This window comes from Centruroides sculpturatus, unplaced genomic scaffold, assembly GCF_000671375.1.
Source record: "Centruroides sculpturatus isolate CEXI.00-Female unplaced genomic scaffold, Cexi_2.0 scaffold1541, whole genome shotgun sequence".
In the NCBI taxonomy this organism is placed as follows: domain Eukaryota; kingdom Metazoa; phylum Arthropoda; class Arachnida; order Scorpiones; family Buthidae; genus Centruroides; species Centruroides sculpturatus.
The window spans coordinates 2,050-24,622 of record NW_019385789.1 but is presented as its reverse complement, the minus strand read 5'-3'; the positions used below and the strand labels follow the sequence as shown (position 1 = coordinate 24,622).

Sequence of the window (22,573 nt, the reverse complement as noted above, 5' to 3'; positions counted from 1 at the left end):
TCGGATGTTTCTATTATTTAATTTGTTGTGAAAAACACTACTTATATATGAATAAATAGATTAGTTTTTTTTTTTATCAAAAAAAACTTTATTTATGCGAGTACTATTTATTGTTGGCAAGAAAAAATTTTGTGGCTCTTTAAAAACTTTGAAATTTTGTAAATTGTAATTTTGGCTCTTCCGACTCAAAAGGTTGCCGACCCCTGATCTAGATTCATTTTTTCCTTTAAATTTTCAACTCAATTCAAACGCATTTTTTTTTTTTAAACAGTTTCCATCAAACTTTAATAAATTTTTTCTGTGAAAATTTCTACGTAAAATAAAGGTAATTTTTAATATATATTTTATACAGCATTATCATTAAGGCTGTAGGACATATTAAATTACTTAAAAAATGAAAAATAATTATATCATTCGATTTCGGGATTTATTTTATATCTTAAAAAGAATTAATTTTCCCAGATTTCCCGGGAAATAGATCACTTTTTCTCAAAATCCTGGGACAAGCAAAAGACCGGGAAATGAGAAATCCTATTATTAGGCCTACTATATTTATTTTGAAGCAACAAAACTGATTGCTTCGCTATCAAAGGGATACTGCAGCATCATAAGCACCCCGGACATATCCTCCCCGATGCATATTTTGATTTTTCACAATTTTTATCTCTAATTATTCTTTAAGAAAATACTTTAAGCGAAAAATCTACATATAAAATAAATTTAATTCAATTACCTCTTCATACAACACGTGGTAGAAGCTGGATAATTAGAATCTTTTTTAATTAATTCGAGTATTTCCTCCCGATCCTTGAATTTCCTATAGAATTGATGTAAAAATTCTTTTTAATTCGAATTATTATTATTATTATTTATTTATTATTATTATTATGTGTTGGGTTTAGTGGGTTATACTCGGTACACACCGGTGGCTGTGTACTATGCCGGACCAGAGTCAAGGCATAGCAACCAAAACAAAATTAAACTTAAATGTGTGTGTCAGTGTCAGTGTCTGTATTAAGGAATTTCCTAACAATATGGCATGTATTCAATATAGTGGCCTTCTGTAGTGTGATGTATGTATTTCTACTCAATTGTAATGTTTCCAGGCTTTTGTGTAGCGTGTGTGGTATCACACCTGTACAGGAGAGAACAACGGGTACAATAAGTACCCTATCCATCCTCCACAGATGACTGATTTCCTGGGCGAGTTCTGTGTACTTGCTAATTTTTTCAGTGCATGTGTTTTGTACATTGTGAGTGTTTGGAATGGCTATGTCTATAATGTATGTGATTTTATTGTGTTTGTCAATGAGTGTGATGTCTGGTCTGTTGTGGTAAATTGTTTTATCTGTGATTATGGCTCTGTCGTAATACATTTTGTGCGTGTTATTTTCCAATACTGTCTGTGGAATATACTTGTAGTATGGTTCGTGGATGTCTGCCAATTTGTGTTTCTTTGCAAGCTCTTGGTGTATTATATTTGCTACTTGATTGTGTCTATGTAAGTAATCTGTCTGTGCCAAGAGCTTGCAACCAGAAGTGATGTGTTGTATAGTTTCTGGCATGATGTGACATTTTCTGCATGTGTCATTTGTGAGTGTTGTATCTTTGAGTATGTGTTTTCTGTAGTTTTTAGTATTTATGACCTGATCCTGTATGGCAATCATGAATCCTTCCGTCTCCCCAAAGAGGCATCCCCGATCTAACCAGCTGTTTGACGCAGTTTTGTCAACAAAATCCTGGGCCAGGTCGTAAGGATGCCTGCCATGGAGAGCCTTTTGAGCCCATGATTGCTTAATGTTGTCTATGCTTTTTATATGTTGTGTCATGTCTGTATGTTGTGAGTGTAAGTTTAATGGTGTGTTATTTGAGTCTGCTAGAGTTACTGCTTTATGTAACTGTGATGTTTCTTGTTTCTTGTAGAAAAACTCTCGCAGTGACTGTATTTGTTTGTAGTGAAGGTTAACTATGTCAATCAGGCCACGTCCGCCTTCTTTACGTGGAAGGGTTAATCTTTCTGTGGCGGATTTAGGATGATGTTGTTTATGCTTAGTAAGTGTTGTTCTTGTTTTCCTTTGGAGTTGCTCGAGATCTGTGTGAGTCCAATGTATAACTCCAAAAGAGTATGTGAGTACTGGGATGACATATGTGTTTATTGCTTTAACTGTGTGTTTTGCATTTAACTGTGTTCTAAGTATAGCGTTTAACCTACTTTGGTATTCTTTAATTAATCGTTGCTTTATTTGTGTATGTTCTGTTAGTTTGGCCTGTTGGAATCCTAAGTACTTGTAGAACTCGCCCTCTTCCATGGATTCAATAACGTCTCCATTTCCAAGTGCAAAATCTTCTTTCTTCAGGATTCCTTTTTCTATGTGAAGTTTTTTGCATTTGTCTAAGCCAAACTCCATTTGTATGTCCTTAGTGTATGAATGTGTGATTTGTAGGAGTTGATGAAGTTGTTTTTGTGTGGATGCATAAAGTTTTATGTCGTCCATGTACATGAGATGTGACAGTGTAAACTGTGTTGTTTTTTCATGTCTGATATTGTAGCCATATTGCGTGTTGTTTAACATGTTGGATAATGGATTCAGGGCTAGGCAGAACCAGAGAGGACTCAAGGAATCTCCTTGAAAAATTCCTCGCCTAATGAATATTTCGTTTGTTTGTATGGAAGTGTTACTAACCCTGAGATGTAGTGTTGTTCTCCAGTGCTGCATAGTGTTTTCGAAGAATGCAATGAGTGATGGATGTATTTTGTACATGTGTAGAATATGTAGCAGCCAACTGTGTGGAACACTGTCGAATGCTTTTCTGTAGTCTATATATGCCATGTGTATGTTTCTGTGTTGTTTGTGTGCTTGCCGTAGAATGACTGAATCTATGAGTAACTGTTCTTTGCATCCCCTGTGATTTCTACGGCAACCTTTTTGTTGTTCTGTAAGAATGTCGTGTTCTTCAACATGTTTGTATATTTTGTTTGTGATACAGGATGTCAATAATTTGTAGAGTGTTGGAAGACATGTAATTGGTCTGTATTGTGTGGGGTCTGTGGTGTTGTTGTTTTTAGGTTTCATGTAGGTGATGCCCTGAGTAAGAAATTTTGGCATGTCTTGTGGATTGATGATGATGTGTGTTAGATGTTTAGCTAGTTCCTGGTGCAGTGATGTAAACTTTTTGTACCAGAAATTGTGAATGTTGTCTACACCAGGTGTCTTCCAGTTGTGTGTTCTGTTAACAGCGTAGCGAATGTCGTGTATGTTTATTTCAGCACAGGGCATACTTGGTATGTTATGCAAGTTTCTGTTCTCCTCCTTGATCCAGCCTGCATCAGCATTGTGTGTAACAGCATTGGACCAAAGAGAAGACCAATAAGTTGTGAGTTCTTCTTCTGTTGGTGTGCCACTGTGCTGTGTATCAGTGTTTGTTTTGGTACTGATTTGTCTGTAGAAAAGTTTTTCATTGTTTGTGAATAATTTATTTTGTTGTTTTCGTAGTGTACATGTTTTGTATCGTTTGAGTCTACGTGCTTTGGCTGCGAGTTTTTGTTTTAGTGTATCGATGTATTCTGTAATGTGTGTGTTGTGATGTTCATGTTTTGTGTGTGTTTTAATTTTCTTGAAAATGTTTTTGAGTTGTTTCTTTAATTTGGGTGTTATGTTGTTTTTAGTGTATTGTGTCAGCCTGCCTAATTGCTGTCTAATGTCATTTATTTGTGTTTCTATTCTTCTCTGCCAGGCAGGCTTATGATAGAATTGTGTTTTGTGTGTGTCTGTCTGTGAGTGTATTTTCAGTCCATGGTGTGTTACTACTGTGACTGCCCCAGCATAAACTAATGTATGAATGTCTGTAAGTGTAGAAATTGAATGAATGTAGTTTGGTAGTAAGTGAGTGTTTACATAATCTAGTGTTTTTCCTACTGCCTTTGACGTGTTGATTTTTGGTATTCGTGGTCTTTGTGTGGGATCTGTACCAGTATATTTAATGAGTGTTTCCTGAAATATAAGTGAGAGCGTATTAACTAATTCTATGTCTATGTTATCAGTGATGGATGGGGAAGTGCCTGCAGTATCATTAGTGGTACTTGTTGTGTGTGTGCTGTAATCAGTGCTTGTTGCTGGATTATCCTGACAGGTTACGTGATCTTCATTAATGTTAAATGTTTCTGTCTGTTGATGTATTTGATCAGCAACCTGTTGTTTGATAAGTTCAAGTGTTGTTTGTGGGATAAGGTTGTTGTGTATAATTGTTCGTTTTTGATCAACAACCCTTTGTTCGGTGACAGTGAGGTGAGGATATTGTTGTGTGAATCTATGGTGTAGTTGTTGTCTGTATGCTGTCATGTTTGTTTCGAGTCTTGTGATGGTGTAGTAAGTGCGGATGATAAACTCGTTCATTTCTGTTGTCCATTTCATCCGTTGGCGTGGTTTTCCAGCCTTTGTGGTCTGTGGATGCATTGCCACAGAAACACCAAGGCTAGGTTGATTCCTCACATCTGTTGAGGGCATTGCAGTAGCCATGCTTGGGCCGGCGCTGCTTTCGCCACCGGTAACCAAGGGAGACTGGAGCCTATTTTTCGAACGTGAGCCTCTGCCTAACCCACGAACGCGGACCTTGTTAACCCGGGCGACGTCCGAGCCGGTATCATACTTAGATCTGGTTACTACCATAATGATTATCTCCACAGAATGTGGGTGTGTGGTCACTCTTAGCTTCATTTCTCCCCATAGACCTTACTGGCATGGGTGTCCCTACCAGGAGCTTGTGCTCCAGCCTGCATTGCCCTATGGATCTGTAAAATTACTGGGCTCTCCCACCACGACCAGGTGGTGACCACGGGAGAGTTATTATTATTATTATTATTATTATTATTATTTTGCTTAATTCGAAGTAAAATTGTGAGGTAAATCGTCTGAAATAGTAAGATAAAATGCATGTTTAAGCACTAACGTTGAAACGTTAACTGGGAAATTCCAGACTATTCAGCATGTTTCTTGTTTAAACTTATTTAAAAATTGTTTTTTAGCTATAAAACTGTTGAGGGATAGGAAAACGTAAACGAAGCAATCAGGCCCTCAATAAACTTGAGAAATTTACTTTAACAAGCAAGCAAAATACATTTAAAAAACAACTTAAATTTCAAGTTTTTTTAAAGTGACAAAAGTATTGTATGCAATATTATAAAAATAATAAATTGTTGCAGTATTTGCTAATACTCAAACTTGCCTAATTCAAATTTTTGAATAATTCTAATTTTCGGGGACCCCTTCAACTTAAAATTAATCAAGATCTACTGTATATATCTAAAATAGAGACATGATTCACACAAAATCATTTAAAATCTGGACAATCTCGAGTGTTTATCATCGTCTTATCGTTCTAGTAATAAAGCAAATATTTGAGAATAATATAATTAAATGCGAGTTTATTGAATTATCAAAGAAAGTTCGATAAACGCAATCTTTATCAGCCAATATATGTGATATGTTTTTTTTAGTTTCAAATATAAATTCAAGATTACGCCGCAATATTTTTAATGTTATAGACGTTTGGGCTGCAATTTGAAAAAAATTGTACACCTATAAATTCCCACTGTCGTCCGTTTGCTGTCTTTCCTTACTATGGAGAACGGAGTTATATAGATAAAATCCGAGACTAGGTATGGAAACCATAGGAGCAGGAGGCCCCGATTAACTATATACGAACTTCATATTGATATCATTGCCTCACCATGCATCGGCCATATTGATATCACTGCCTCACCATGCAACACGTTTCGCTTTTTACATTTGGGATATGGTCAATCCAGTAACATCTATTGGTAGGGGGAATCCATTCGGATACGTCGGCCTCCGTCCTTCACCACCCGGCCGTCCCATTGTAGGCCTGGCCTAACCCATAATGGGCTTGCTAAAATGAGGCCCTCTTAGTACCATAGGGCGGGAAGAGTTGAGAAAAAAAAAAGTTATTAATACAGTAAGACCCCGCTTAACGCTGATTCGATATAATGCCGTCTGCTCGAAGCCTAAAAAAAAGCTCAAAATTTATGCTGATTTAAATTATCGCGGCATTTTATTGATTCGTACTGTACATAATACGATTATTTACGAACACAAACCAATCAGAAAAAGGTGGCAAAAAGGTGTACTTTCTTTAAATCTATGTTTGTTTGGTGCAATTTTGGAAAAAAATATAACATCACGGATGCCATGGGCAATATCGGTTTCGCTTGGCAAGAATTAACTGATAAATGCACGAACAAAGTGTGGAAGAAGTTATGGTTGAAGGTATCCAAGAATTCTCAACAAGAAGAACCTATCGCTGTATCGTTAGGTTGATCAAACTCAACCTAATCGATACAGCAGGACTAGGAGATGTAGACGAACAGGATATTGATGAGTTACTGCAGGTTTTTGGTGAGAGTCTTATCAACGATGACCGTCAAGAACTGGCAGAACAAGAAATCCACGTAGAACTGAAAAATAGTGATTCTGAAAATGAAGAACCCAAAAATTTCTCTACAGATTTCCTTAGTAAAAGTTTGAGAACGATAACCAAAATTGTTTATCAAATTGTAACGAATGATCTAGATTTTGAAAGGAATGCAATAGCAAAACGAGGCGTTTTGGATGCGATCTTCCGCTACCGACATTTGCTTAAGGAAAGAAAAAAGCGACAAATGAAACTTTATGACTTTATTGCAAAAGAACAAGAATTTCAGAAAAGTCAGGACCTTCGTCACAAAAACAACTATTAATATAGAAAAAAATGAACTAATTAATATACACACAGAAATGTATAATAATATATTTTTATGTGTTATTTAACATATATTATTATACAGATTAATATAAAAATAACTTAAAATCAAAGTAATTTTTTTATTTTCAGTCGCGTATTCCCCTATCTCTATTTACTCTATGTTAATTAAAATGACCTCGTTTAACGCTGTTTCGTTTAGCGCTTTGTCGTCTAGAAATGCATCCCCCGCATTAAGCGTGGTCTTACTGTATTTATTACTAATGTAAACTTTATTTTAAAATTCTATGTTATTTTTAATGGCATCGAAATTTAATGCAATTTAAATCGGTACCTTCAAAATATGACAATATATTTGAGGAAGTTCCTTCTGCTGCCTTATGTTTCGCACATCTGAAGTGATTTTGATGTCCGAACGAATACCACGAGTTACTGAAAATTCTGAAAATCACAGTTCACATTTGACTTTGTCAATACATCACAAACTTTTTCAAAAACGGATAATTCTTTTTAATTCATCGATAAATACGCGGTTTCTTTTTGGTATTTTGGAGATGAAATTAATTTAATGCACAGTACAAAATAATCGCAAATGTCGACTAGCAATTTGAACTCAACTAAGATAAGATATGACGTGCCAGTGTAAGTTTCGGGTTCCAACTCTAATTGAAAAAATTAAATAAAATCATCTGGATCTCATAAGCTACATGCTATTATAAATTCTGTGAAAGAATATCTAGATAATAAAATAAAACATCTAAATTCATTAGGCCGCATGCTATAGATTTTGGGTGAAAACATCTAGACATTAAAAGTACTTAGATCCAGATACAAAATATTTAGATTGACAACAGTGAGTGTAACAGAGAGAATATTTTCGTAGCCAAATCGCCATTTTACCCCAGACTGCACAATTTTTACTTCTTGTATATTCGGCGCTTTTAAAATTTACCAAATAACCGGGACAAAATGACAAACTGGCCGGGACGCAAGAACCACATCATCAAACCGGGGGAGTCCCGGTCAAAGCGGGACGTCTGGTAAGCCTATCTATTGGCCATTTTACAATTGTTTCGCAGCCCAAATTTTGCAAAGTTCTCTTTTAATTAACGACACCAGGATACTCTTATAACAACTAAGTGACGGCCGGATGGCCGAGCGGCCAAGATGGCAGCATACAGCTGTGGGGGACCCGGGATCGAATCCGGATGGATCAAGGAATTCCCAGGAATTTTTTGGGGGTGGTCCATTCGGATATGTCGGGCCCCGTCCCTCATCACCTTGTCGCACCATTGTGGGCTGAACCCACAATGGGCCTGCTTTAAGAGACCGTCTTAGTGCCCACAGAACGGAAAGAGTATAAAAAAAAAACAACTACAGTACTGTAATTTATTCTACGTCAAGTGTCGGTTTTGCGCCTTCTCTCATTTTACTTCAGCAACACCCCAGATGCGTTAATTAATAAATACTGTATGTTACAAATTTAGTCCTACGGAGAGAAAGTCGTAAGATTTTTCATTTGTAGTCAAGAGCGCCACTTTAACACGAAAAGCGATATACAAACTATTACCGTAATTGTCTAACAGTATAGAAGTAAAGTGAATTCTGCAATTAGTTTGATCATAATGCTGGTAAGAACTTCACTGAAACATGTAATGCGTTAAATTGTTATTTCTTGCGTAGCAATCAATTTTATTAACGCTAGGGAAAAATAAACCAAAGAAACTTATTTTAACAGATAAATAATATGTTCGAATTAAAGAGGGATGCAGGAGCAAATCCTGAAGAGGAAGAGATTTTTAATTCATGCAATAAAATTGTTTTGTTGCTTTAATAATTACTTAAAATAAACTACATAATTAAATTAAAATTATAATGAAATTGAAAGTTAGTAATATAAATACTAAAATTAAATTGAGAAATAATAGATCGATAAGAGTGGGGATAAGACAAGTGCGGCGAGTGTCTTTATAGCCACTCCTCTAGATTCACCCCGAAAATATTTGAATAAATTATTTACTTTAAAGCTGTTATATTGCCTCATTATCGTGATAAAAACAGGTTTTATTGATAACACAGTTTTGATTTTGCTTTTATTTTGTGGCTTGCAGCGAAAATACATAATTTGAGTTGAAATTTGATCAAATTTACATCAGTAATAATCTAGCAATTAGTGTTTCTCAAACGGGATCCCGGTTGTTTTTTTAACCCAGGAAATTTTTCTTATCCCGGGAAATTCCGCAAATTTCTTAAAAATTCACTTTTTTTCTTATTTTGTGTTAAGGTTAAGAACTTTTGCAAATAGAAAGCATAATTATCTCATTCACTGTCAGAATACTTTTGTATTTATTAATTTTAAACCTATCTATTAGTTTTTTTTTAANTTATCCCGGGAAATTCCGCAAATTTCTTAAAAATTCACTTTTTTTCTTATTTTGTGTTAAGGTTAAGAACTTTTGCAAATAGAAAGCATAATTATCTCATTCACTGTCAGAATACTTTTGTATTTATTAATTTTAAACCTATCTATTAGTTTTTTTTTAATTTTTGCTCGTTATGGCATGTCACAAATGGTCGATAATCAATACGTAGCTTATTTGTGGCAGGACTCCGAAAATTCTTTACTTGTCAGAACCCGTAATATATGGAATAAATGTGCTTACGCTGTCTTAATTTTTAACCATGCCCAATAGCTTCAATAAATGCGTAACGCCAGATTGTGCAAATTGGGCAAAGATACAAATGAGTATAAAGTCTGCAAGTATGAAATTTTTCTTCATAAACCTGATTATTAAGCCAAACGAATTGCCGAATTATTGAGCTATAAGCTTGGTGCCGTTATTAAAGCAGCCGAGGTAGACAAATCAAAAATACTAGAGAGCAAAACTACTACAATCTCGAAAGCAAACTCGAAATCTTCCAGGCTACAGATGAAAAAACACATAATATCTGTCTTCTCTTAAATGCATTAAACACGATTCCAATCACATCAATTGAATCGGAAAGGGCATTCTCGGTAGCAAGACTTTACATTACTAAAATAAGAATTAGATTGAGTGATCGGAGTATTGATCATCTTTGCTTTTTAAAATCTTATGAAAGTTTACAATATTTTGTATTATATTTTATTTAAAAAACGAAAATTACCTTTTAAGTTATAAATTTGATCTAAGTTCAATTTTAAATTTTTAACTCAATTCAAAGCATTTTTGTTGTTGTATGCAGTTTCTAGCAAACTTTAATAAATTTTTTCTATTTGTGAAAATTTCTACGTAATTCAAAGGTAATTTTTATTATATATCTTACACAGCATTATTACAGTAATATGATTTTGGATGATACAGAACTTTAAAATTACTTTAAAAAATGAAAAATAATTATATCATTTAATTACAAGATATTTTGTATATCTTAAAAATAATTGATTCTATCCCGGGATTTCCCGGGATCCCGGGGAAACAGTTCACTTTTATCCCGGAATCACGGGACAAGAAACAGACCGGGAAATGAGAAACCCTACTAGCAATTATACAATTTAAGCGTAATGTTAATTCCGGTTTTTCTACGTTTCCTATTTAGTCTCCTATTAAAGAGTTTAGAAAAACAAAACATGGAAATTATATACAGTTAAAAAGCTCGATATAACGGACTGTTGATCTCGGTCCGGCCAAAAGTATAGGAAAATTATAACTCATTGGCCGTATTGAACCTCTTCATAACGGACTCCAGGTTTTAAGGATTATTTTTCGAATTAGCACCACAGTCTTCCGTTATTACGCACTTTTTAGTCACCGCAGTCATCGTTTTATTTACTTTATTTGCAAAAAATAAATATAAAATAACTTAGAATTGATATTTTAATAATTTTTTCGACTGATTTTCACATTATATCTAGTTTTTGTTTCGTTTTCTCTATGAGTGACCAGTCTCTTTGTTGTATAAAACAGAGATGTATCATGGAAAACGAAAAGCTTTAGATTTATATTTTAGATATATTGTTTTCACAAGTTTAATAAAAATCTGGCTTGTGTACTTTAAACCGAAATTTCGTCCACTACGTAATTGAGTTTTGCCCACAAAATCGATATACAGTCGATATTATTATATACAGTAGAATCAGTCCTCTTTTATTAGAGGTAACAGATTCGCTGAAACGATGTAAAAAAGTACATTGATTTGGAGACATCTACTAACTGCAAATGTTTACTCTGAGTCCGTTACTGACATCAGCCTGCAAAGTAATGAACTTTTCGCTATAATGGACGAGTCCCTATTAACGAGTAATCGCAATAAACGGACTTTCGTTATAATGGACCAATTTCTTCGATACCGTGGTGGTCCTTTATATCGAGCATTTACTATACTCTTAAATAAAACTATATTATTAACAAAATGATTTCTAGCAGAATGTATACTGTATTTTTAAACAAATCGGACTCGATTTATTCATTTTTCTATTTAATTTTTTCTGTGCTTTTTATTACTATACTTTGTTTAATTCCATTGTAAAAGATTAATACATTAATGTATTATTGACATGATATTTTCTTTACACGTGTTAATCTCGATATAGTTGGAATTTTTTGAAAATTTTCTTTAGAAAATTATAGGATTTAAGCATTAAAATAATATTTTTAAACTGCAAAATATGGATTTATTCTATAGTATTAAAGCGAAGAGTGCTTCATTGATTAATAAACGTACAGCGGAAACAATATACAGGTGTTGACCTATTAAAAGGAGCTTTTTACGCACTTTTTAAAATTTACAATTAGTGTACGAAACTCTAGATATAAACTTTTATCTTATTACTTTAGTCTATAGGCTACATATATAAATTTGTAACAAATTATATTATATTAAATTAATTCACTACAAAATAAACTATTCCGAAATTCATTACACACAACGAATTTGTTTTCTTCTTGAAAGTTTAAAACTTTTATTTCAGCCATTCCTTTATCACAACTTCAAAACTATTAAATTTAAAAATATAGAAAAATTATTTTCGTTAAGATTTAACATGTTAAGATTTAACATAAGTGTAGAAATGATTCACAACTTCTTTCATCTCTTAACCGTTTGAATGATAAGAATATATACACAAAAATAGCATTTGATTTAATTATTAAATCGTGTTTTTTTATCTCGTGAATTATTTATGTACGCGAATGTAACAAAGTCAATTATCATTAAATTCTACGTAATCTCTGTGAAGATTACTTCAAAATACAGGGTTGTTAAAATTAAGTTGAACTACTTAGAGGCCTCTAGAGCGAGTTCTAAGACACCAAATAAATAGAGTGAAGTTTGAACAGGAAATTCAAACCGTGTGCTCGAAGTTTATTGAAAAAATAGTACAAAAACTGTCAATAGACGGCACTATGGCAATACAAATCACTGAAAAACGTTACAAATTAGTCATTGTGTCCTCCATTGTTGTAAACGTTTTGCAAACGAAAAACGTTATTGACAACAATGAAAAACACGTTGAACATCGCTACTGCGTCACTTCTGTAATTAGACGCCAGTCTAATTACAGAACGATTCCGTAGCCGTAGTTCTGGTTTTTACCACGAGATGCCGCTAGCCTCGTGACGTTCAGATAGGCCGCGTTTCTTTATGCAGCGAGAGTGCAGCGTATATGACGTCACGAGCAGCTATCGCTACACGTCGCTGCATCATAGTTTAGAAACGCTTTTCGCTCGAGCGAAACACGGACGTCATAATATATCCTTTAATTCCAGTTACAGCCGAAAATAGTGCTTTAGTTAAAGAACTACAATATTTAAATAAAGAGATATAAAGAATCGAGCATTTATCTTTCNATCAGCCTGCAAAGTAATGAACTTTTCGCTATAATGGACGAGTCCCTATTAACGAGTAATCGCAATAAACGGACTTTCGTTATAATGGACCAATTTCTTCGATACCGTGGTGGTCCTTTATATCGAGCATTTACTATACTCTTAAATAAAACTATATTATTAACAAAATGATTTCTAGCAGAATGTATACTGTATTTTTAAACAAATCGGACTCGATTTATTCATTTTTCTATTTAATTTTTTCTGTGCTTTTTATTACTATACTTTGTTTAATTCCATTGTAAAAGATTAATACATTAATGATATTTTCTTTACACAGGAAATCCTCGTTAGTTGGAAATGGAAGGGACGAAATAATCGTCACTTCGAATTATCCGAGATTTACATATTTCTATACAATATGCCAAATGCCACGTAAGTGATGTAATTTATTAAGCAAACGAAATACGCTTACGCATACAGAACGCTAATTTCGTTAAATAAGTTTTAATAGGGCATCGCGCGGCTTGTCGTATCACGATAGAATTGAGGCGACCCGGAAAGAAAGAAACGACCCCTGCACTTGTCAGGCACAGAAGAGGCGATCCTTACGCTTGCCACTAAGGAAAGGCGATCAAAGAACAAATCTTGTGCTTTGTTTGTTTTCGTACATATATTCGCTAGGCGCACGCAATGCTGTTTTTATTTTTGTCCCTACCGTTAGGCACACACTGTCGCATGAGAGAGGACGGCCATTGTCAACTTAACACCTTTGTATAGCGAAAACAAAGTCGTAGACTCCGATTTTTTACATTTAAATGAACCCTCGTTACATTTTTAGATTCCTCGTCGCAATTAATGGTAAACGGCAAAGTTTAATTAAAATAGATCGAACAGATTTTGAGAAAGAACACAATTCTGTACGCCACATAGAAGAGGCTTCGCTAACGCTCCGCCTCAATAAGAAGTAAAGCAGAATTCCTCAAAACGTAGTCCAAGTTACTTTTAAAGTGGTCCAAAATGTAGTAAGTCACAAGCCCAGAGCTCTACAAATATCTCAATCTGCTATTCGTAGCTCAATCTTGCAATCCCGAAACCAGCCGTATTTTATATAAGAGGAAAAGAAGGTTTGGCCGTAGGCAAGGTGACACCCGAAAATGTGTTACTGTAAAAGCAAAAGCAAAGATTAGAGCTGTTCTTGGTCTATTGTTGTCTTATAGTATGGAGGCACTTCGATCCTGAACCAATGATTTTCAACCCGGTGTGCTTCGAGAGGATCGTAAGTGTGCCACCAAGTTTTGAAGATGATTAAATAAATTATTTTCGAAAGAAGCCCAAGAACAATAATTGTACATGTCAAAATTAAAACATCTTTAAATTGATTATCCGAGTTTTTCATTGTTATAATAAATAAACGTCTATGTAATGTAGTAAAGAATATTTATTCACAAGCAAAATTATGTACACAAAACACCGGGTTATTTCATGTAAAATGAAATTCTCTGTAAATCAAAAGTGTATGTATAATTGTTCATATTTAGTTCAAATTAATTTAACTTAGAAATAGCAGAATATTGGGCAGGTTTCTAAAGGCAGTTATCACGCCACTTTTAAATGCAAATTAAGACTTAATGTTAGCCTAATTGCTTTTCTTATGTAAATGAAAATTATTAATTTAAGTAACAATTGTTTAACCTTCTGCTAATTAGAGGAAGAACAATGATCTTTTATTTACTTCACATAAAACATAGACAAAAAGAATTAGGTGAAGTGTCAAGTAATATGGTGATAGAATGCTTACAAACACAACTTTAAATCACGTGATTTTTCCGAGGAAATTTAATCATAGGTGAAATTAAAAAAAAAAGTTAAAAAACACTGATCTAAACGAACAAATTAACATACCCATATCACAGAGCACGGACAGAGGAACACTTCGAATTTCGAACTAATCGAATTCCTTAACGTGTAAATTTCTATATCCCGGCCGGGACAAAAGTACAGTTACGAACTAACGGAATTTCGAACTATCCGAGTTCGAATTAACGAGACTTTCCCGTATCGCAGTGTTTAAGAGATTTTAATTTTGATAAAAGGTTTTTGTAGTGAAAGAGAGAGAGCTTACACGTGTATAACGCAATCCCAGAAACTATGAAACGCGTTATATAAAAATAATTAATCAGATGAAAAATATAATTTTGGTTGCTTTAGTTTAGATTGCTTCTAGCTTTGAGCTTTTTAATTGCGAGATGGACAACAATCCAGTAACGAGTTACCTTTCCCGGGTGTTATGACATTATATTTTAAAATCTTTTTATATTATTAATTATTGTAAAATGACAAAAAGCTTAATTTTGAGGTGAGTTTTGCCCTATCTATCTCCGCTTAGAAAAGCGTAATTAAATATTTCTTAGATATTCTAATTTCTTTCATTTTCAAACACTTTTACACGTTTTCTTATGTAAAATAAATATATATTAGAACTCGTATTTTCAAAACTATCCTTGACCTTGCAAAACAGATTTAGTCTCTCTGTCGTACGCCTGTACTTTGATGTAACGAATATTTTTGTAATTTACACGTGTTAATCTCGATACAGTTGAAGTTTTTTGAAAATTTCCTTTAAAAATTATATTTTTAAACTGCAAAATATGATTTATTCTATAGTAGTAAAGCGAAGAGGGCTTCATTAATTAATAAACGTACAGCGGAAACAATATACAGGTGTTGACCTATTAAAAGAAGCTTTTTTTTTTTTTAAATTTACAATTAGTGTACGAAACTCTAGATATAAACTTTTATCTTATTACTTTAGTCTATAGGCTACATATATAAATTTGTAACAAATTATGTTATATTAAATTAATTCACTACAAAATAAACTATTCCGAAATTCATTATACACAACGAATTTGTTTTCTTCTTGCAAGTTTAAAACTTTTATTTCAGCCATACCTTTATCACAACTTCAAAACTATTAAATTTAAAAATATAGAAAAATTATATTCGTCAAGATTTAACATGTTTCATAAGTGTAGAAATGACTCATAACTTCCTTCATCTCTTAACCGTTTGAATGATAAGAATATATACAAAAACAGCATTTGATTTAATTAATATATCGTGTTTTTTATCTCGTGAATTATTAATCGTTTCATAATTTACGCTTACTTTTGATGGATGATTTTATCGAAATGCTTTAAAACAATATGTACGGGAATGGAACATAAAGTCAATTATCATTAAAATCAGACGATAATTACGTCCGTCAATTAATAACAGCATTTTGATCAATTACTGTCTCCAAATTGCAGATAATAGACACTCGTACGAGATAATTAGAGAAAATTTCATAATAAAGAATACAATTTTTGTTTAATTGCAATTAAATGCAATATAAATTAAGTATAAATAAGAAAACACTCGATTTGAATATGTAAAGACTGACAAAAGCCGTTACAAGAAAAGATATCTCACACGAAAATATTATCATCGACAGTTTTTAAAACAAGTTCTTATCAGGTTCTGCTATCAGTTAACTGACTAAACAAAGCATAAACGAAACAAAAACTTTTAACGTCCGGTTTTTCCTTTCTTTTTTTATTTTTTATAATCCGTTATAAAACATCTGTCTCTCGACAACCGGTAGGAGTTATATCATTTTCACACCATAAATATTATTAATTAAATGCATCCTACTACAAAATATACTTTGACATTTTATACAATACTCTCATTATTGAGAAAGATTTAATTTATTAATTATTAAAAATATATTTTAATTTAAACGCTAAGAAGTTTCCTAAATGAAATATATATATATATATATAGCCTGTGCCGATTTATATTCGTTAAACTTATTTACAGATTGATGTTAAATTTCAATACACTTTCGCTAATCACATTTCACTTCTAAAAATAAAAAATGTAAAAATGATATTGTATTTATAATACTTAAATTTACAAATAATGTCTACAAAGGGCTCATTCAAATTTTTTAACAATATTTTTAACGACCAATTTGAATTTGCGGAAGTGTTATCCTTCGTCCGGCGAAGGTCATCTTCGATTAAAAAAACGAGAATAACCTACTTGTATGCGATTGGTTGTTAGTTGAGTACTCGCAACCCTATCAAACCATTAAGTAGTTTCTGGCGCCTTAAATAAAGTAGAATTGAATATTTTCTGTTTATTCTGGGACTGTTGTAGCGATAATGCGGACGGAAAACGAGATGGAGGAAAATGGTACCATTGTTCGCTTCTCGAAAAAGTTCGTTATTCCTTCCAGATCTTCTACAGAAAACGACACACAACAGGTAAATTTTTTTATTAATATAAATAGAACTGTTTGACTATTTCACCCATTACGATATAATTTACTACAGTTTATCTCCTTCGAAAACGAATTTAGTTTTATCATTAAAAAATTTAACGTCGTTGATTCATCGCGTTGAATTTATACTTCTATGAACGTAGAAAATATTTACAGATAAATAAGTTTTTGTTAAATGAAGAAAACACCATTTAAGGACTTATATAAAGTTATATGAGTTATTTTTAGATAAATTTACTAAATTTTGAAATTTAACGGAACAAATTATCATAACTAAATTTTGCTGGTCGGAAATTGCATAATTAATGCCTTTTATTTTAGTTCGTTATTATATAATCATTATCTAAACTTCGTGCAAAACTTAAATTTTAAGTAATTGTCGCCAATAGGGAGATTTTTTTTCGAGATATTAAGCAATTAAACCTAATTGAATTTATTTAATAGAGCATTAATTGAAAGACATTACTTAATAAGTCTAAAGACGATATAAGAGATTCATAGAATTTAGTTGTTTTCGAATTCTTATCTATTACTATTTTAGATTCATGAATACTTCTTATCGTTCAAAATAATAACCGCTAATAAACTAAAGAATGAATGGGATAAAGATCGAATGAATTAAATGTTTCAATTAGGTCGGGCCTTTTATGCTTCACCGCATTTTGCCACTTCTCACAAATTCTATTGCAGGTTTTATTTCAACGAATTTCGAAATCTAAATAGATTGATAAATTTAATTATCTGTTTGTTTAAGTTTACTTAAACATTTCTTAGATCAGCTGTGGTTATCTCTTAAGTTGCAATATTTAGACTCAATATTTGAACAATTTATAAATCTTTATTATTTTTTTAAAATTTAATCTACATTTTATAGACGGAGATGTTATTAAGGATTCAAATCAAGGCACGAAAGGAATTAAAACTAAACAACGATAAAAAAGCTGCCCAGAATGGAGAAATGTCTTCCACTAATTTACCTGTAACATCAACTGAGAGAGAATCAACAAAATTCGAAAAATCTAAACTTGAAACTGTGAAAAAGTTAACCGAAGATTTGGATTGCGATTTAAAATTAGCAAATGGAAAAAATGTTGACATTTCCCAGATTCCGGATATAAGCGTTGATGCCGCCGAGAATTTATTCAGGTTGTAAATTTGCTGCATATTTTTTCATATAAAACTCAAATTAAACTATTTTTAACTTTTAATTCTAATAAATCTAGGTACATGGACACCCAAGAACTCCGTATTCAGTCTGTACCAGTTGCTCTAAATATGCTGAAAGTTGCGGAAAAGCTAATTATGCAGGACGTGGTCAGAAGATGTCTGTCGTTCCTTCTACAGAATATAGACGAAAACAACGTGTTGTGCATATATCGCCAATTAAAATTTTCAAACGAATCACATAGTACAGACAATTTTAAAAACGAACTCATTAATAAATGCTTGAATATCATCGATATTCATGCCGAAAACATCATTAAAGGTAAAGACTTTATCAACTTAGAAGTTGAAGTAATAAAAGACATCATTTGCAGATCAACTCTACAGATTCCTTCCAGAGCCGTTATAATTGAAGCGTTAAAGTCTTGGGCTAATCGAGATTGCAAATGTTGCTTATTGTTAAATCATTGCTCTTTATTAGGTGAAAATGCCAGATGTTTTCACAGCATAGTCGTTCGTGATGCGATAGAAACTGTAAATAATAATAATAACAATTGTTTCGCTCAGATTGATCGGAATTCTCGAGCAATTACTAGTCGTGGAAATTTCGGAAGGGTCTCACCAGGCACCAATCCTGTTAAAAAACTTAATAAGTCAAAGTTAAAAAGAAATTTCGGTGATATTTTCTGGAATATTATTAAAATATTCGATTAACTTGTTAATGTTTTATACTCTGGAATATTTAACTGTATTAACATTCTCAATATGTTCTATATTTTGTGAAATACAATATTATATATGTTCTGTAAATATTTGATTTTTTTATTATTTTGTGGAATAAAAATTTTTTAGGATTTATAAATTAAAACATTTATACAATCCAAATAATTTTAATAAACGGTGTTTTTAATGTGCTTATAGTAACGAATCCAGAAGAACCCAAAGGGGGTTTAAGTCAAAAATTTAAATATTTGAATTATTATAAGTATCTTTTATTAACACGTGCACGACGATTGTATTGCGGATGGTCCGATAATTTGTCATCGTAAATGTTTTTAAAAACATTGTTTTGAAGTTCGAACAAATAAATTTTAACTTTTTGTGTCAACGGGGAGTGTTAAGACCTTGTAATTCTTTGTTGGATTCGCCACAGTGTTTTTATAAGCTAATCGAGTATATATGTAACTGTTGTCTGAAAATGCAATTAAAAAATTTATTTATTTAGATTCAAAACTGGACCAAAAACATATAAGTCCCAAAATTTTTTCTGTAAACAATAATTGATAAAGAGCTAAGAGAACGTATTGCAATGATAGTAGTATGCAGATTCAATCCCCATACTACTATTACTACTACTATCAGTGCTACTATACAACCTCTGGAAGATGAAACCTCTATACTAGAAACTATTCTATAGTTAAAATAAATTCAAAAATGTCTAATTATACCAAATTAATGGTAAAGTTTTATATCTAATATGTTTATAGTAGATGTACCATCAGTATATGTTTAATATATATAATAAAACATATACTGTATAGGCCTAAAATAAATACAGTAGCTGCAATTACAGCGACAATTTATTCTAACATGTAGTAAATATATTTAATATCATTGAGGAAAAGATTCGTCTTCGGCTTTATTAGATTCATTGAGAGCTGTGTCGATGATAAATACGAGATTTGATGTGATTCTACAAATTCTGGATCTGGATCGATGGATGCGGGGACCACGATAGACGCCAAAACTCATAAAATACTTGAAGCTTATTTTTTGTAGCAAGTTTCGTGGAATTCATGCCACCCTACACTTACTAAAAAAGGGTATGTGAACTTTGGTCAGGTGTCAAAAGGGTGACATAACTCACAATTTTGATATAGACGCTTGTATACTCTCACTTTCTCTGCTGCTCTCGGATGGCTTAGACGTAGAATAAACTCTTCTTTATTAATGTTAACATTGGGTCGTCTGAATCAATTATAGTCTTGTCTCTATGCCATCTCTCTCATCTAGCATTTTTCGTTAATCACATTCTTACATATCGTAATACTGCCCTCTTGAAATAGATCTTTCTGTCAAGCTCGATTAACAAAGCAATAAAGTTGTGTCCTCTGCGGGAATATTAGGAAGCAATAGAAAGAGACTTCGAAGAACCTCCACAGACCTGGCTGACTCCACAATACTTGGAAACTAAAAACTTATATTATTAATATTTTAAAAAGTGCGTATATAATTATCAAATAAAGTTTTTTACTTAATTTACAGTAAAAATACTATTGAAAAATTACTGTTTATGTTTTTCTTAGAGTGATGAGAATTTCAAAAAATTTTTGCAAAGGCCTCAAAATTGTAGTTATGCTACTGAAGTCCAAAAATATTTTCAGCAAAACTAATTTTCAGTTTATAAATAAACAGACCGGCATCAACTAGCACAATTTTGATAAGATATAGCTATAAAGCAGCTGTAAATTAACTGTTCTGCGATAAGACAATGCTTGTCTTGATTGTACAGTTCATTTTAGGAGTGAAAAAATTGAACGAATTAAATTAATAGTTTAATTTTTAAATGTTAAAAGCCATTCATTCGGTTGTTATTTTACGAAAACAAACGCAGAATAAACTTTTTAATTATTATTTGTATTTATTTATTTTTTGTAATATTTATATTACTGTATCATATTATTGTAAAACTCTGTTATCTTTTTTTGTTTGTTTGTTTTTCTATTGTTTCTATTTTTATTTCTATTAATATACTTACAATAGAATAGCAATGTTTTGTAATGATATGTCAGGTAAACTGTATAGGAAGATTGATATAAATATCATAATATTTATTTTTAAGACTAAATCATCTATTCAATATTATGAGAAAGTTTGCCATATGACAAAGACCGAAAAGGTACCAAACTGCTTCTCTGGAAATCCACAGTGGAGTCCACATTGTCTCGGAAGTTTTAATGGATGATTGATGTAGAAATGATTCTGATATTGTTGGATTCAGTCTCAAAATCTGGTCGCTTCTATTATAAACTCAACCGAACCCGTGATAAGTACGAACAAATTCCCTATGTCACAGGGTAAAAATAAAAATAAAAAAAATGAAAAAATGACTCAACAAAATATAACAGATATTGAAAATATTCTCTCAATGTTTTTTATTTCAAATTTGTGCACAGCTGTAAAGTGACATTTATTCAAGGCCATGCACACGGAAAGGGCCTTTGAGGGAAAGATTGCGATCGGACAAATTTTGACTTCCCTCAATTATTTTTTATTTTTATTTTGCATTTCTGGACGAGTTAAAAATGTAAAATAAAACTTACAAAATTCTATTGGCGTGTGTCTATGTGTCAGTGTCGCTCAGTGGCGTAGCGTGGGTGTCAGCCGCCCGGGGCAAAGGAAAATTTCGCCATCCCCTTATTTAGGTATCTCAATTTTAAAGACTAAAATTCAGTTTCGTCACAGAATAAGTAATGAAAAATTCCGTGCTAGTGTTGCCACCTTTTTAAAATCGCCGACCCGGACGGCAAATGAGGTTTGTTCGAACAGAAGTTCCTGATGCATGCGTATGTCATTTTGCAATGCAAAGAATAATGTGCAGTGCAGGCCGGTTCTAAATCAGCTACAGTTAGCGACTAGAATTGGGTAGGAGTAAAGTAAGTAATCTAGATGGCCGGATATTGGAGGTGTATATGATTACGAATAAATCGTACAAGCAAAAAAAAAAAGGTTAACAGGTTGCGCACGATGTCCACTGAGTAAAATTAATAGTTCGCCCGGATGGCGAGTCGATTCCCGGACTGTCCGGATGGTAACACTATTCCGTACTTTTTTTTTCTTTTTTTTTTAACTCTTTCCGCCCTGTGGGCACTAAGAGGGCCTCTTTTCGCACGCCCATTACGTGGGTTCGGCCAGGCCCACAATGGGGCTGCCTGGTGGTGAGGGATGGGGCCCGACATATCCGAACGGACTACCCCCGAAAATTTCCTGGGGATTTTTCGACCCGTTCGGATTCGAGCCCGGGTCCCCCCGAGCGGTGGGCTGTCACCTTGACCGCTCGGCCATCAGTCCGCATTGTTCCGTGCTCATATCAATCGGTACGAATCGTAGGTGCGACGAAAATATGAAATCAAATGGTTCAAATTTTTACAATATATTATTATTTATTGTAAAATTTTGCCGATCCGTAAAAAGTGTCGCCCGGGGCGGGCCGCCCCTGCCGCCCCCAATACGCCACGCCACTAGTGTCACTGCATTTATTTTGCATTATATCTCAAGATATCGGGACTAAAAGTTTTGAAATTTTGCAGAAATACATAGGGCTTAATGCTAATACATTTCGGAGATTATAAATCAAGTGAGAGGGGAGATAAAGATAGATATCTCGAATGAAATCAGACTTATGCCAATTTTATTTGTCATTGGCATTTACAATTTTTTTATTTTATAATATGATTTAATTTATTTTAATTAATTGAATATAATCCAGAAATTATAAATTACCAGAAATTAT

At 32.9% G+C, this 22,573-nt stretch overlaps 1 protein-coding gene across 1 annotated transcript; it reads left to right on the top strand.

Moving 5' to 3' along the window:
• The first annotated feature begins 16,640 nt into the window (after positions 1 to 16,640).
• Positions 16,641 to 19,229, top strand: LOC111642152. Its single transcript, XM_023388428.1, has 3 exons — positions 16,641 to 16,879; positions 17,771 to 18,042; positions 18,120 to 19,229. The coding sequence occupies exons 1-3, from the start codon at positions 16,778 to 16,780 to the stop codon at positions 18,772 to 18,774; spliced, it is 1,029 nt and encodes a 342-aa protein (XP_023244196.1). The 5' UTR covers positions 16,641 to 16,777; the 3' UTR covers positions 18,775 to 19,229.
• Positions 19,230 to 22,573: the final 3,344 nt, after the last annotated feature.